The sequence below is a fragment of the Hyla sarda genome, chromosome 1 (genome assembly GCF_029499605.1).
Source record: "Hyla sarda isolate aHylSar1 chromosome 1, aHylSar1.hap1, whole genome shotgun sequence".
Taxonomy (NCBI): domain Eukaryota; kingdom Metazoa; phylum Chordata; class Amphibia; order Anura; family Hylidae; genus Hyla; species Hyla sarda.
Window position 1 is genome coordinate 39,327,927 of NC_079189.1, and position 12,548 is coordinate 39,340,474.

General features: G+C 48.3%; 1 protein-coding gene across 1 annotated transcript; it reads right to left on the minus strand.

Moving 5' to 3' along the window:
* Positions 1-10,704, minus strand: LOC130288242 (histone-lysine N-methyltransferase SMYD1-like). Its single transcript, XM_056537456.1, has 3 exons — positions 10,517-10,704; positions 385-553; positions 1-211 (listed from the first exon to the last, which is right to left on the minus strand). The coding sequence occupies exons 1-3, from the start codon at positions 10,702-10,704 to the stop codon at positions 53-55; spliced, it is 516 nt and encodes a 171-aa protein (XP_056393431.1). The 3' UTR covers positions 1-52.
* Between the last annotated feature and the right edge of the window lie 1,844 nt (positions 10,705-12,548).

Sequence of the window (12,548 nt, forward strand, 5' to 3'; positions counted from 1 at the left end):
TGGACACTGGTCAGGGATGGAAGGATCAGAAGAATGGAGGGGTCATGTCTGCCTATGGTTTCTTATTGAAGATGGCTGGTGGAGCCTCATTTGCTGGCTCTTCCATAACCTGAAAGGGTTTGTTGGAGAGAGCGGCTTCTCTCATCTTGTAATAGACATATTCATTCTCCCGGAACATCCTCAGCTCCATTTCTGTCTGACCACGCATCGCCTATAGAGAGACAATAGAGATGTTACCACTCCTATCTACTCACAATATAATCACCTATGCCAATCAATGCAATGCCCAATAACTGGCTACCAGAGGACCATCAGAACTCACATGGGATCGCTCTTTGGCCTATAACTTGTATATAAGCTCAGTGACAGATATAACGGACTCACCTCCAGATCTTTGGTAATAGGGTGAGAGGGTCCATGAGTAATAAGGAGGATAGCAAAAGCCTTGCAGATCATCCCATGGCCAACTTCAATGAGTCCAGCATGCCAATGTGTGACCCCAGCCCTCATTATGGCCATCCCAAGCTGGGCATTGTTTGGATGGTATATTTTCCTGTTGGAAATAAAGTGATTATTAGTAAAAGCGCCTCACCTTATATATTTGTATTTTAAAGGGTAATTTTCATCAAAAAAAACTTTTGATATATTATAGATTAAGTTATGCAGAATAACTTTCCAATTGCATGTTATTAAAAAAATATGCTTCTTTCTATTTATTTTTTACTTTGAAAAAAATTACCACTAGAGGTCTCCCTACCAGTTCTAACCGCAAGCCCTTTTTATAGATTTCAGACTCATGCTGGAGTCCTAAATCTGAGGTCGGGACACAGACAAGCTCAGCTGGCAACTCTGAATCTTCTCCTCTCTGTTTACAACTTCATGTGCAAAGAGAAGAAAGATCGGAGCTTAGATAGTAAAATGAATGAGGGCATGCAGTAAGGAAGAGTCAGGAGTATGCCCTGCTGTGCTACGAGCACAGTACTGGCTCCTGCCTGGCTGATTGACAGGCAGGGAGCAGTGCTGAGTTTGTCTGTGTCCCGGCTCCAGTCTGAGATTTAGGACTCCAGCATGAGTCCGAAATCTATAAAAAAAAAAAGGGCTTGCGGCCAGGACTGATAGGGAGACCTCTAGTGGTCATATTTTTTAAGTGGAAAATTAAATAGAAAGAAGCATATTTTTTAATAACATGCAATTGGAAAGTTATTCTTCATACATTAATCTATAATATATCAAAAGTTTTTTTTTTTATGAAAGGTACCCTTTAATACACCAGTTGCCAAAAGGTTCCAAAGCATGATTCCACATCCGTAAGCTGGTCAATTATTTTATATGTCTCTCATCTTCATGAGAGATAAATGTATCATTGCAGAGCATCAGTTCTAGTTTTTGGCCTACTTACCACGTAGACCACTATCCACTTACAGTATACATGTCAGTATTAGTGTTGCTCACGAATATTCGCAATGCAAATTTTATTCGCGAATATTGCATATTCGCGAATTCACGAATATTCGCGAATATAGCACTATATATTCGCGATTCCGTACTTTTTTTTTTTCATATTACACATCACAGTGATCATCCCTTTCTGCTTCCAGCTTGTGTGGTGTAAAGAAGGCTCTAATACTACTGTGTGAGACTGGCATATGAATTTTCGCATATGTTAAAATTTGCATTTGCTTTTTTTCGCATATGCTAATTTTAGCATATGCTAATTTTCGCATATGCGAAAATAAAACGCGAATATATGACGAATATATGACTAATATTCGGCCATATATTCGCGAATTATCGCGAATTTGAATATGGCCTATGTCGCTCAACACTAGTCAGTATAACCAAACTAAAAAATATATATTATTACCATTCTATTAAAGGGGTACTCCTGAGGGGAAATATTTTTTAATCAACTGATGCCAGAAAATTACAAACACTTGTAAATAAGTTTTATTTAAAAATCCTAATCAGCTTCCAGTACTTATCAGCTGCTGTATGCTCCAGAGGAAGTTGTGTAGTTATTTACAGTCTGATCACAGTGCTCTTTGCTGTCACCTCTGTCCGTATCAGGAACTGTCCAGAGCAGGAGCAAATCCCCATAGCAAACCTCTCCTGCTCTGGACAGTTCCTGACATGGACAGAGGTGTCAGCAGAGAGCACTTCCTGTAGTTCAGAGCAGTTCAGTGTGCAGCTCATTCAGGTGTGTCTCTTTGTGTGAGCTCCAGAGACTTCCAGCAGACCAGAGCAGGTGTTTCATCAGCCTCCCCAGGAGTGTGGCAGCCTCCTCGGGAGAGCCTTCCTGCATGGTGTCCCTGGCCTCCACCTCCCGTTCTTCAAGGCTGGCGGGGGGTGGAGAGCAAACAGCAACAGCCATTCCGGCCGGGGGGAGAAGATCTGGCAGAGTCTGCAGCAATGCAGGCTCTACACCCCCGGCAACGGTTGCCAGCCAGAGGACTGGTGAAAGAAAAGCAAGAAGGAGAAGTGTGGAGTTGTGGGCAGAGAGAGGGCCCAAGGAGTCCAGCGCCACCTACTGCTCCCGCATGGCCGCGCGGTTTGCTGAATATGATCGCTGTGGCAAGGAGCTGAAGTTGGCCAGACAAGATCTGCAAGGGGCTCAGAATCTGGTGAACACTGCGCCCAAAAAGAGCAGACCAGAGCTAAGAAGAAAGATCTCAGCACCGAAGGCTGAGATTGTGCAGCTGGAGGAGAGGAGAGCAGAGATCTTGGAGGGGAGCGGTCTCTTCAAGGAGAAGCTTCAGAACAACAACCGGTTTGCCGCCATGAAATCCCCAGGTAAGGTGGAGGTGGATGATGGGGAGAGTAGTGGCGGTGAAGAAAGTGTGGATGGTGAAGGCATAAAGAAGAAGGAGGAGGAGAATGTGGGAGAAAGAGCACAAGTGGTGGAAATGGATGTCTTGCCTGTAGCTACTCCCTATAACACCCAGGACAGCTACATAGAGCCAGCCCAGGTGGCGCTTCCATTAAGTGAGAGCGAGGAGGATGAACTGGAGAGTGAGGCTGGGGGATTACTGAGGGCGATTGTTATGCAGGAGTCCCCAGCCCACCTCCAGAACTTTACCTTTGGAGATGACCAGTGTGATGATGTGGCAGTAAAGCGTAAGAAGCAGAAGACTCAGGAGACAGTAAAGTACATGTTTGTCCCTTTCCAGCAGTCAGGGTGGCGAGGGGCGTGTCCCAGTGCCAGAGGCGAGTTTTGCTGCTGTGTTCTCGGGGGGCGGTTCCCCGAGAACTGTGGGCATTACCGGCGCTGCGGGGCACTCCCCTGTGAGGGGGGGGGAGTGTCCGGGCACCGGTGGCGGAGAGCGGAGTGTCTGTGTGCTCGGGGGGCGGTCCCCCGAGTACTGTGTGTTCTGTGGGTGCTGCGGGGCACTCCTCTGTGAGGGGGGGGAGTGTCCGGGCACCGATATCCCCTGCAGAGCCTGTGTGGTTAGGCAAACCAAGCGATGGCGCTGTGGGAGGAGCTGGGGTGCGCTTTGAGGGGCAGCCCCAGACTCAGGAGGTGTCATCGCATATGGAGGAGGAGTCATCAGTGTCGACCCCGGCAGCAGCAGCATCGACCCCAGCACAGAAAACCATAATAAGACCAGCAGTACTACAGGTCCCAGCCAGCCCAGAATCCATTAGGCAGGAAAAGAGTGGAGGATGTGAGAATGCTGAGTGTAGTAGAGCTGTGGATGTGAGGAGTGTAAGTGGAGTGAATGATGGTGGGAGTAGTAGTGGTAAGAATGGGAAGTCTGGTATGGATGGGAATAAAGATGGGAGTAGTGGTGTGAGTGGCTGTACTGATGGGTCTGGGTCTGGTCCGGCTGCCCCCCCCCCGGTAGTGACTGCTCCTAGAAGTTATGCTAATGTCGCTGCCGGGGGTTCAGGGGGGTCCCCGTCTCCGGCCGGCTCTGGAGGCCACTTGCAACAGCGCCTCCTGGAGGCTCTGCGTAGGGGCGACAGGTCGATCCAGGTAGAGGGGAGGGGTGAGGTCGACCTGTCTTTCTGGATAGAGAGGCACGGTTTGAGGGCTTTCCGAGAGCGGAATGGGGAGGTGGTCTGGTCCCTCCCGACAACCGGGCAGGACAATAACCGTAGGAATGTGGTCCGTCTGATTTGGAGGGGCGAGGATGCGTGCCCGCCTCGCGCTAAAGTGGTTGAGCTCCTCCTCCAGATGGAATTCAGGGCATGTGACATCTTTGCCCTGATCCACCCCTACGGTTCGTCTGAGTTTGATGTCAGTTTTGTTCGGCCAGAGGGTCTCGAACTCTTCTGGTCAAACTACGAAGTGGCAAAAAACGAGCCCGGCTGGCGGGAGTTCGCCGTAAAGGCGATTTCCCGTCAGAATGCTGTCAAGAAGGTGACCGTTTTGACCCGTAACGAGTCACTTTCTTGTTATGATATCATGACCTGGCTCGGACGGTATGGGGATGTGACGGACATGCCCAAGAAAAACTTGGATGAGCACGGGATCTGGTCCGGGGCCTGGACGTTTTCCGTCAAACTCAAGCGTTCAGGGAGTACGGTTGCCCACATTCCGTCAGCCGCCTTCCTTGGACGTGATAGGATCCAGGTCTTCTACCAGGGGCAGCCTAAGGTCTGTCACAGGTGTGGCAGCCCCACCCACTTTAGCGCAGCCTGTACTGTGCAGGTCTGCGCTTTGTGTGGTGGGGTGGGTCATCTGGCCGCATCCTGTCGGCAGATCCGGTGCCACCTGTGTGGTGTCCTCGGACACCCTTTCAGCCGTTGTCCTAGCGCCTTCGCCCATGCAGCGGCCGCTCCAGCTGAGGAGAGCTGTGAAGTTGCCTCGGCTGGGGAGGGTACGGGCAGGGATGGGGGCGCAACAGGGCTAGTGAGGAGGAAAAAGGGCCCTGCCAAACTAAGGCGGGAGGAAAATCGTAGAAGGAGTAGGGAGCTGGAGAGTGCCCAGGTGGCGGGGGTAGCTTCAGTCCCTGCTCCTGAAGCTGGCCCTGTAACTGCTGAAGCCCTGGTGGAGAATGTGCTGGATGAGGAGATCAGGAGACTTCACAGAGAGGAAAGCAATATGGCCGACGCTTCCGATTCCTCCCACTATGAAAGTGTGGATGAGGAGAGTGGGGTGAGGCCCAAAAAGAAAGAAAAGGGCAATAGGAAAGGGAGAAAGAAGAGGTCAGAGCCCTCTGAAGCTCCTGGTACTACGGGCCAGGTCCAAAGCAGAAGCCTGGCTGCCCCCCCTCTGATTGACCTGTCAAACCGGTACCTCGTCCTCGATACCATCTCCTCCCCCTCCTTGGAGGGGGAAGGTGAGGGCGGGGTGCCTCGGGAGAAAGAGCCTCTGGGGGGAACTGGGCCCTGTCCTGTCGAGGCACCTTCCTCAGAGGGCAGGGCTAGACCGGGGCTGGACGGACACGGTGACCTTATGGACCAATCGGAGTCTAAAAAAAGATGTAAGAGTGGTCCTGCCCTTTCGTCGTCTTCGGGGGATGAGGGGGCTAAAAAGAAGGGGAAAAAGAAATAAAGGGTGAGGCCATCTAATTCAATCACCCTGTATGGCGGCACTCACCCCATTGACGCTGGCATCTATTAATTGTGCCAGCATAAAGTCGGATACGACTAGATTTGCAGCCTTTGATTTTCTCGGCCATGTTGAAGCCGACATTTTGTATCTGCAGGAGACCAGGTTGTCAGATCTAGCCTCCCTGGTAAAAGCCAGGAGAGAGTGGAGGCGCGGCCCCTCCCACTGGTCTCTTGCGGCTGAGTCGTATAGTGGGGTGGCGGTCCTTTTTACCGCTCCTGTTGAATGCCGACGGGTTATTGAATTAGAAATGGGGAGGTGCCTGATCTTAGATGTCTTCATGAAGGGACAGGAGCTCCGACTCATTAACATCTACGCCCCGCAAACTAAGCGGGGCCGTAAAGATCTCTTTATGAGGATTAAGCCCTTTCTTTTTACGAGTCGGCAGGTGATCTTTGGAGGGGACTTCAATAATGTCACGAGGTCCCAAGATAGGAGAGGCTCCAATGGTCCACTGACTTGCGATAGTGTGGCACTGATTAGCATAACTAGAGAAGCTCGCCTAGAGGATGCCCACATCCGGAGCCCCTCGGGCCACGCGGGTTTCACCTATCATCAAGGTAGTCGCAGTTCTAGAATACATAGGTTTTATTTGAAGGAGGAAGCCGTCTCTTCCGCAGTGTCCGTGGTTGAGGTGGAGTTCTCCGATCACTGTATGATTTTGTTTTCCCTGAATGTTTCAGAGACCCCCCGGATGGGAAAAGGTTATTGGAAGCTGAATTCGTCCCTCCTGGAGGAAGCGGAGGTAAGACAGTCCTTTGAGGATTTTCTTCAGAGTCAGGTACCTTTACTGGATCTTTGTAGTAATAAGCTGGAGTGGTGGGAGATATTCAAGAAGCGGGTTGCGGGGTTCTTCCGCCAGCTCTCGAGCCTCAGGTCCCTGAACAGGTATCGCTTGTATCAGGGTCTGAGGAGGAAACTCGAGCTTCTCGTCTCGACTGGAGGTAGCCGAGAGGATATCTCCAGAGTGAAATCCTTGCTGATGAGGTGTCAGTACGATAGGCACGCATCTTTGGTTTTTGAGAGGGATTTCGGGAAGTACCGCTCGCCCGACCCTTACAGAAACTGTAAGATGTCAGTGAGTAGTAAAGTCATTTCAGGACTGATTGATAGTACGGGATCTCTGAATCGGTCCAGATCAGGGATCTTGGAGGTCGTCAGATCCTTCTATTTGCACCTCTTGGGAAGGAAGGATCTAGATTGAGACAGGATGTCGGCTTTCCTGGCTGAAACCATTCCTGAGCCAGGGGTAGACTCCTCTCTTGTTGTTTTGGCAGAAAAAATCAGGGAAGAGGAAGTGAGACTGGCGATCGAGGGGCTTGCCCCTAAGAAGTCGCCAGGTCCGGATGGCTTAACATCCGAGTGGTACAGGACCTTTAAGGAGTCTTTAGCTCCCCTCTTGACTGAGGTATTCAATGAGTGTCTCTCCTCGGGCACTCTGCCGAAGTCAATGAGGAGGTCAGCCCTGATTCTTCTGTCAAAGGGTAAAGATCCCAGCCGAATTGAGAATTGGAGGCCCATAGCTCTTCTCAATACGGACAGGAAGCTTCTGGCCAAGATACTGTTTAATCGGCTGGTGAAGTTTGCACCCCGGCTCCTTTCGGGGACTCAGCACTGCTCTGTTCCAGGCCGAAGCACCTTAAGTGCTGTCCTTAGTGTCAGGGAGGCAGTGGAGCGGAGTAGTGCGGGTTTCTGGAAGGGGTACTTGCTGTCCCTGGATCAGGCCAAGGCGTTTGATCGGGTGAACCACGAGTACCTCTGGTCCGTCCTCCTGAGATATGGCTTACCGAGTACTTTTGTTAATTGGCTTAAGATCTTGTATGCAGGGGCAGAGAGTTTCCCGCTGGTGAACGGTTGGTCTGGTCGATCTTTTGAGGTGGGGTCCGGAGTCCATCAGGGTTGTCCTTTGAGCCCGCTTTTATACGTGTTCGCAATCGATCCCTTCGTCCGGAGGGTAGATTGTGGGCCGTTGGCGGGAGTCGGGATGAGTCTGGCGGAGCTGGATGTCACCCAGAGAGTGGTGGCGTACGCTGACGATGTCACTATTTTCGTCTCCTCACAGGAGGAGGTCGATGTGGTGATGTCGGAGGTGGATTGCTACTCGGAGGCATCCGGGTCTAAGATCAACCGGGATAAGTGTGAGAGTCTCTGGCTGGGAGGGGGGGATCCCACGTTTGATCTCCCGGACACCCTTCCAGGGCCCCAAGAATCAGCAAAAGTATTAGGCATCACATTCGGCCAGGATGATTATCCCACCAAAAACTGGGATGGTAAGCTCCAGGATGCCGCTCAGAAGGTGGACCAGTGGAAGGGTTGGTCTATGACCCTCAGGGAAAGGGTACACCTGATCAAATCGTACCTGCTCCCCTTGTTTATCTATCTGGGCAGCGTATGTATCTTGCCAGAGGCTTACTACACTAGGATCTACAGCCTGTTTTTCCAACTGTTATGGGGGAACAGGATGAACCTAGTCAGGAGGGAGGTTACGTACCACACGAGGAGACTAGGGGGTTTATCTATGGTAAACCCTGTGGTGTTCTTTACGAACACCTTCTTGAAAGCTAACATCGCAAACCTCTGGAAAGAGAGGGCTCCTCCGTGGGTACTCTCCTGCAGGGAATGGTTTCGGGCTTTCTTCCAGGAATGGGAGAGAGGAGGGCGAGTGAAGGACCTCCGTACACCACATGGATATCTTCCGGCTTACGCTACCCCGACTCTGAAGGCGATACGTCGGTGGGGTCTGGGAGTGTGGGAGATCAGGACCCAGTCAAGGCAGTTCCTTGACAAACGGGTTCTGTTGACCCATTTCCAGAAGCCTCTGGCGCTCAGGGACTGCCCAGGTCGGGATCTGAGGGTGGGGTTGTACCTTTTAAACATGAAAAGGATCCCCCAGAAGTTTTGGGACTTGGCCTGGCGCTGCTTTCAGGGGAAGCTATATGTAAGGGACAACCTGAAGTGCAGGAACTCTGATGACCGGGGATGTCCCCGAGAAGAGTGCGGGGACACGCTGGAAAGCATGGACCACTTCCTGCTTCATTGTCCCTTTAATATAGGGGTTTACAACAGGGTGGGCGCTTCCATCGGCTGGAGTCAACTTGCCGGCCTAACCTATCCGGAGTGGGCTTATGGGGCATTCAGGAACCTGGGTGGCCGAGATCGGGGCACTTTATTCTTAGTTAGTTTAGTGGTTAGGTACTACACGTGGAACGCACGGTGTTTAGTGTCGACCCAACAGAAAATCCTCTCTGAGGTGGAGGTCTGTAGGAATATCACCGGTGACCTCGGGAAGATCAGCTCTTTGGAGTATGGCAGTCTTGGTACCAGTAGGGCTTCTCTCCTGTGGAGAGGTTTTTCTTTTGATGTGCCCTAGGTACTAGACCTTTTTAGGCAGAGTACCTTTATTTTGGTTAGGGGCAGTGTTATAGGGATAGTGATAGGGTGAGAGCAGGGTCAGTTTTAATGGAGGGATAGAATTAGGGAAAATTGTAGGGGGGAGTTAGGGAAAGAGTTTAAAATTATTTTGATGTATCAAGTCTGCCATCCTTCTTCCTGGTGGTGGGCTAATGCATGCACACGCTAGCTTTTTGTTTTGTTTTAAGCTGATATGGTATGAAGGGCTTACAGGCGACCAAACTTGGGCCTAAGGTAGCTTTGGTTTAGTGTGTATATGTTAGTGTGTATAAGTTTGTGTGTAAGTTGGTTGGGAGGAGTGCTAGGTGGGGAGGGTGTATTTGTGGGTGGTGGTGTTTGCTTTTCTTTTGGGGACCTGACATGGGTCAGTTAGGGACAGGACTTTGTGTACGAACGGTATGGACTCTGACCCATGTGCAGGAGGGGTGGTGTGGGAGAGGGTACAGTTTTAGTGTAGGGATTTTGGTAGGGTTTTCTATTGTTTTTGTAGGTTTTCTTTAGTGTATATATATTTATTTTTAGTTAAATACTATATTATTATGTTCATGTGATTTTGTATGTATATTGTTTACATATTGTTTTCATTTTGTTTCTATATTACAACATTACAGTAGTCATGGCAGTCGGACCAGTTATTATGTTACGTGGTTTACTTGATTTTATCATGTTGCTACGTTGTTTATTTTATAAAATTTTATTTTTTTTTTATTTTTTTTTGTAGCCAGGTAGTGCTAAATTTTATGTTTATGTTAATATTTTGCTAAGCCAAGTTGTGCTTTTGTATTTTTTTTTTTTTTTTTTTGTGTTTCCCGAATATGGATGGTTTTGAGTTGTAGCCAGGTAGTGCTAAATTTTATTTTCATATTTTGATAAGCCAAGCGCTATTTTTATGTTCATTTTTGGTATACGTGTGAGGGTGGTTCGGTTAGGTGGGTTGGCATATTTTAGGTTTTTGCAAAGCTGGGCTGGCCGGTTAGGCAGGGTTTTGTTTTTGTTCTTTGGTACCAGTGTATTTCTTATTTATGTTATAGCTGGTTAAGCTTGTTTTGTGTTTTTGTATAAGTTTTGTACTTTTATAATAAAAAAAAGAGTGTCAGCAAAGAGCACTGTAGTCAGACTGGAAAGAACTACACAACTTCCTCTGGAGCATACAGCAGGACTGGAAGGCTGCATGAGGGCAAATTTTTTTGCATTATGATCTGTAGTTGTACACCATTTTGTTGCAAATGGGACTTTTAGAAGCAACCATTAGATTGTTTATACTGATCAAAACAATCTACAATGTATTGATCAATGCAATACTGTTGCATTGCAGTGAACAGTTCAATCGGTGCTGTACGAGCTGACAGAAAAACAGAGCATCAGAAGGCATACAGCTGTCATAGAAATTTATTAACAACCTGCAATTGCATTGTGGGGTTTCTGTTCAGATCTCCTATGCTTGCAACATGTGTATCTTCCATCTTATAATACATTTATTATGTATTTTTTATGCCTATTTTTTTAAACCATATTTCTTATTCACTTGAAGGATTAGCTTTTACAACTTACAAATAACCATCCACCATTTTCTTGGCGTTCTCGGCAGCTTCCTCAAACATCTGGAGGTAGGACAGCACCTCAGAGTTTATGCTCAGGATCTGAAGCATGTAGATATTGGTGTCTGCCAAGACCGGTTCCTGCCTCTTGAGACATTCACGGCAAAGTTTCACCAAATAAACGCCAAATTTTGAGAGCATGTTAGTAAATAAGTAGATATTATCCAATGGAAAATTGTATAGCAACAAAGACCCCCATCCTTCCTCTACCCAACCACAGTGCTGAGAGTATGTATCATTGATAGGTCCCTATGGCCATCTCCACCCTGGGAAGCGGTGGAAGTGCTGGTGGCTATACATGGTTAAAACTATGCTGTGGATCTTACAACACTGTTCCCATTAGCAGGACTCCAGCAGGACCAGTTCTTGAGTGGAAATCTTGGGTAAGTTCTCATACTTTTTTTTTCCAGGACTTGATCCCTGGAAATGATACCTTTGTAAGGCTGGGTTCACATCACGTTTTAGGCAATACGGGACCGCATATGGCTGGAGGGAGCTAAAACCGGGCACTCCCGTATCCCTGCCATATGTGGCCCGTATGTAAAGTATTTCATTTTTGCCTGTATGCGGTTTTCCCACCGGACCTAAAACCGTGGTAGAACGTGATGTGAACTCAGCCTAAGGGTACATTTACACGCGCGGATTTTTGCAGCGGATTTAGCTGCGGATCCGCTGGTGAAGGTCCTGCTCTATGCTGGCTTTATATGTGCCTGCTGGTAGCGGCAATACGCCGCTACCAGCAGACACAGTGCAGCGATGTGCGTGGCATACTTGCACATCGCAGACGCTCTCCCTTCTCTGAGCTAGGCAGAGAGCTCCCCCAATATGCGAGTATACTGCAACTCGCACATCACAGTGTATCTGCTGGTAGCGGCGTATTGCTGCTACAAGCAGGCACATGTGAAGCCAGCATAGAGCGGGGCCTTCACCAGCGGATTTGCAGTGTAAAATACGCTGTAAATCCGCACATGTGAACATACCCTAATAGAGATAAAATTGGTCGGGATAAGGAGCAATGTACACACCTGATGGTAAGATCCTTCAGCCCGAGCTTTGTCTATTTTCTCCAAGGTGTTCTTTGAGTATTGTATGAATTCTTTCACCACATTTTCTGGAGGCTACAAATCAAATTTCATCCATGAACCTATATATAATGGTGCATATAAGGGAACATAGAAATTTAGCAAAAAAAGGGAACAGTTTTTGGAATTGAGTTTGTTTTTATTAAACCTTTTGACAATTCATTAGGTTGCATTTGGGCTATATACTATGGAGGGCAGTGGCCTACCGAGAATATTCCCCGTATCTTGGTAAGCCAGTCCGGCCCTGTATATACGTATATGTGTGTGTGTATTTCTCAAAACCTGTCCAGAGGAAAAGTTGCTGAGTTGCCCATAGCAACCAATCAGATTTGTTCTTTAATTTTTGAAAAGGCCTCTGCAAAACGAAAGAAGCAATCTGATTGGTTGCTATGGGTGTTTGTGTATGTGTGTATGATCAAGCATCACTTCCAAACCTCTAGAGATATTTCAATAAAACTTGGTACATGTTACTTATAGATCAAATAAAAGTATAGTATAGTTGAATTAAGCCTAACCCACCCCTAGGGTCACAGTTTTTGTGTAAAGTCTTATGCAAGTCTATGGGACTTCCTGTACCTTACTCTATGAGCTCCACTCTGCATCTGCCAGTGAGTGTGTTGGTCCAGTTTGCAAGTCCCACCCCTACAGAAAGCCTCTTTCCACAAGCCACGCCCCTTCTGCTTAGGTCCTTTATTTGTTTCAGCTCAAGGCCGAAAACACCCTCTTCTATTTGTGACTCTTTTTTGTGCGTCAGTCCGGCTTGCAAGTCACACCACCTCCCACAAGGCCACGTCCCCACAAAGCCATGGGAGCCTAGCCTCCCAACCCCGGAAAATAATAAAATAAATAATGAGGCAAGACAAATTAATCGATTGAAAAGGCCACGGTCCTATTTATTTATTC

Coding starts and splice junctions, on each gene's coding strand:
- LOC130288242 (XM_056537456.1), bottom strand. CDS start 10,704: ATGCTCTCAAAATTTGGCGTTTATTTGGTGAAACTTTGCCGTGAATGT. Junction 554..10,516: donor AAAATGGTGGATGGTTATTT/GTAAGTTGTAAA, acceptor TATTTCCAACAG/GAAAATATACCATCCAAACA. Junction 212..384: donor CTATTACCAAAGATCTGGAG/GTGAGTCCGTTA, acceptor GTCTCTCTATAG/GCGATGCGTGGTCAGACAGA.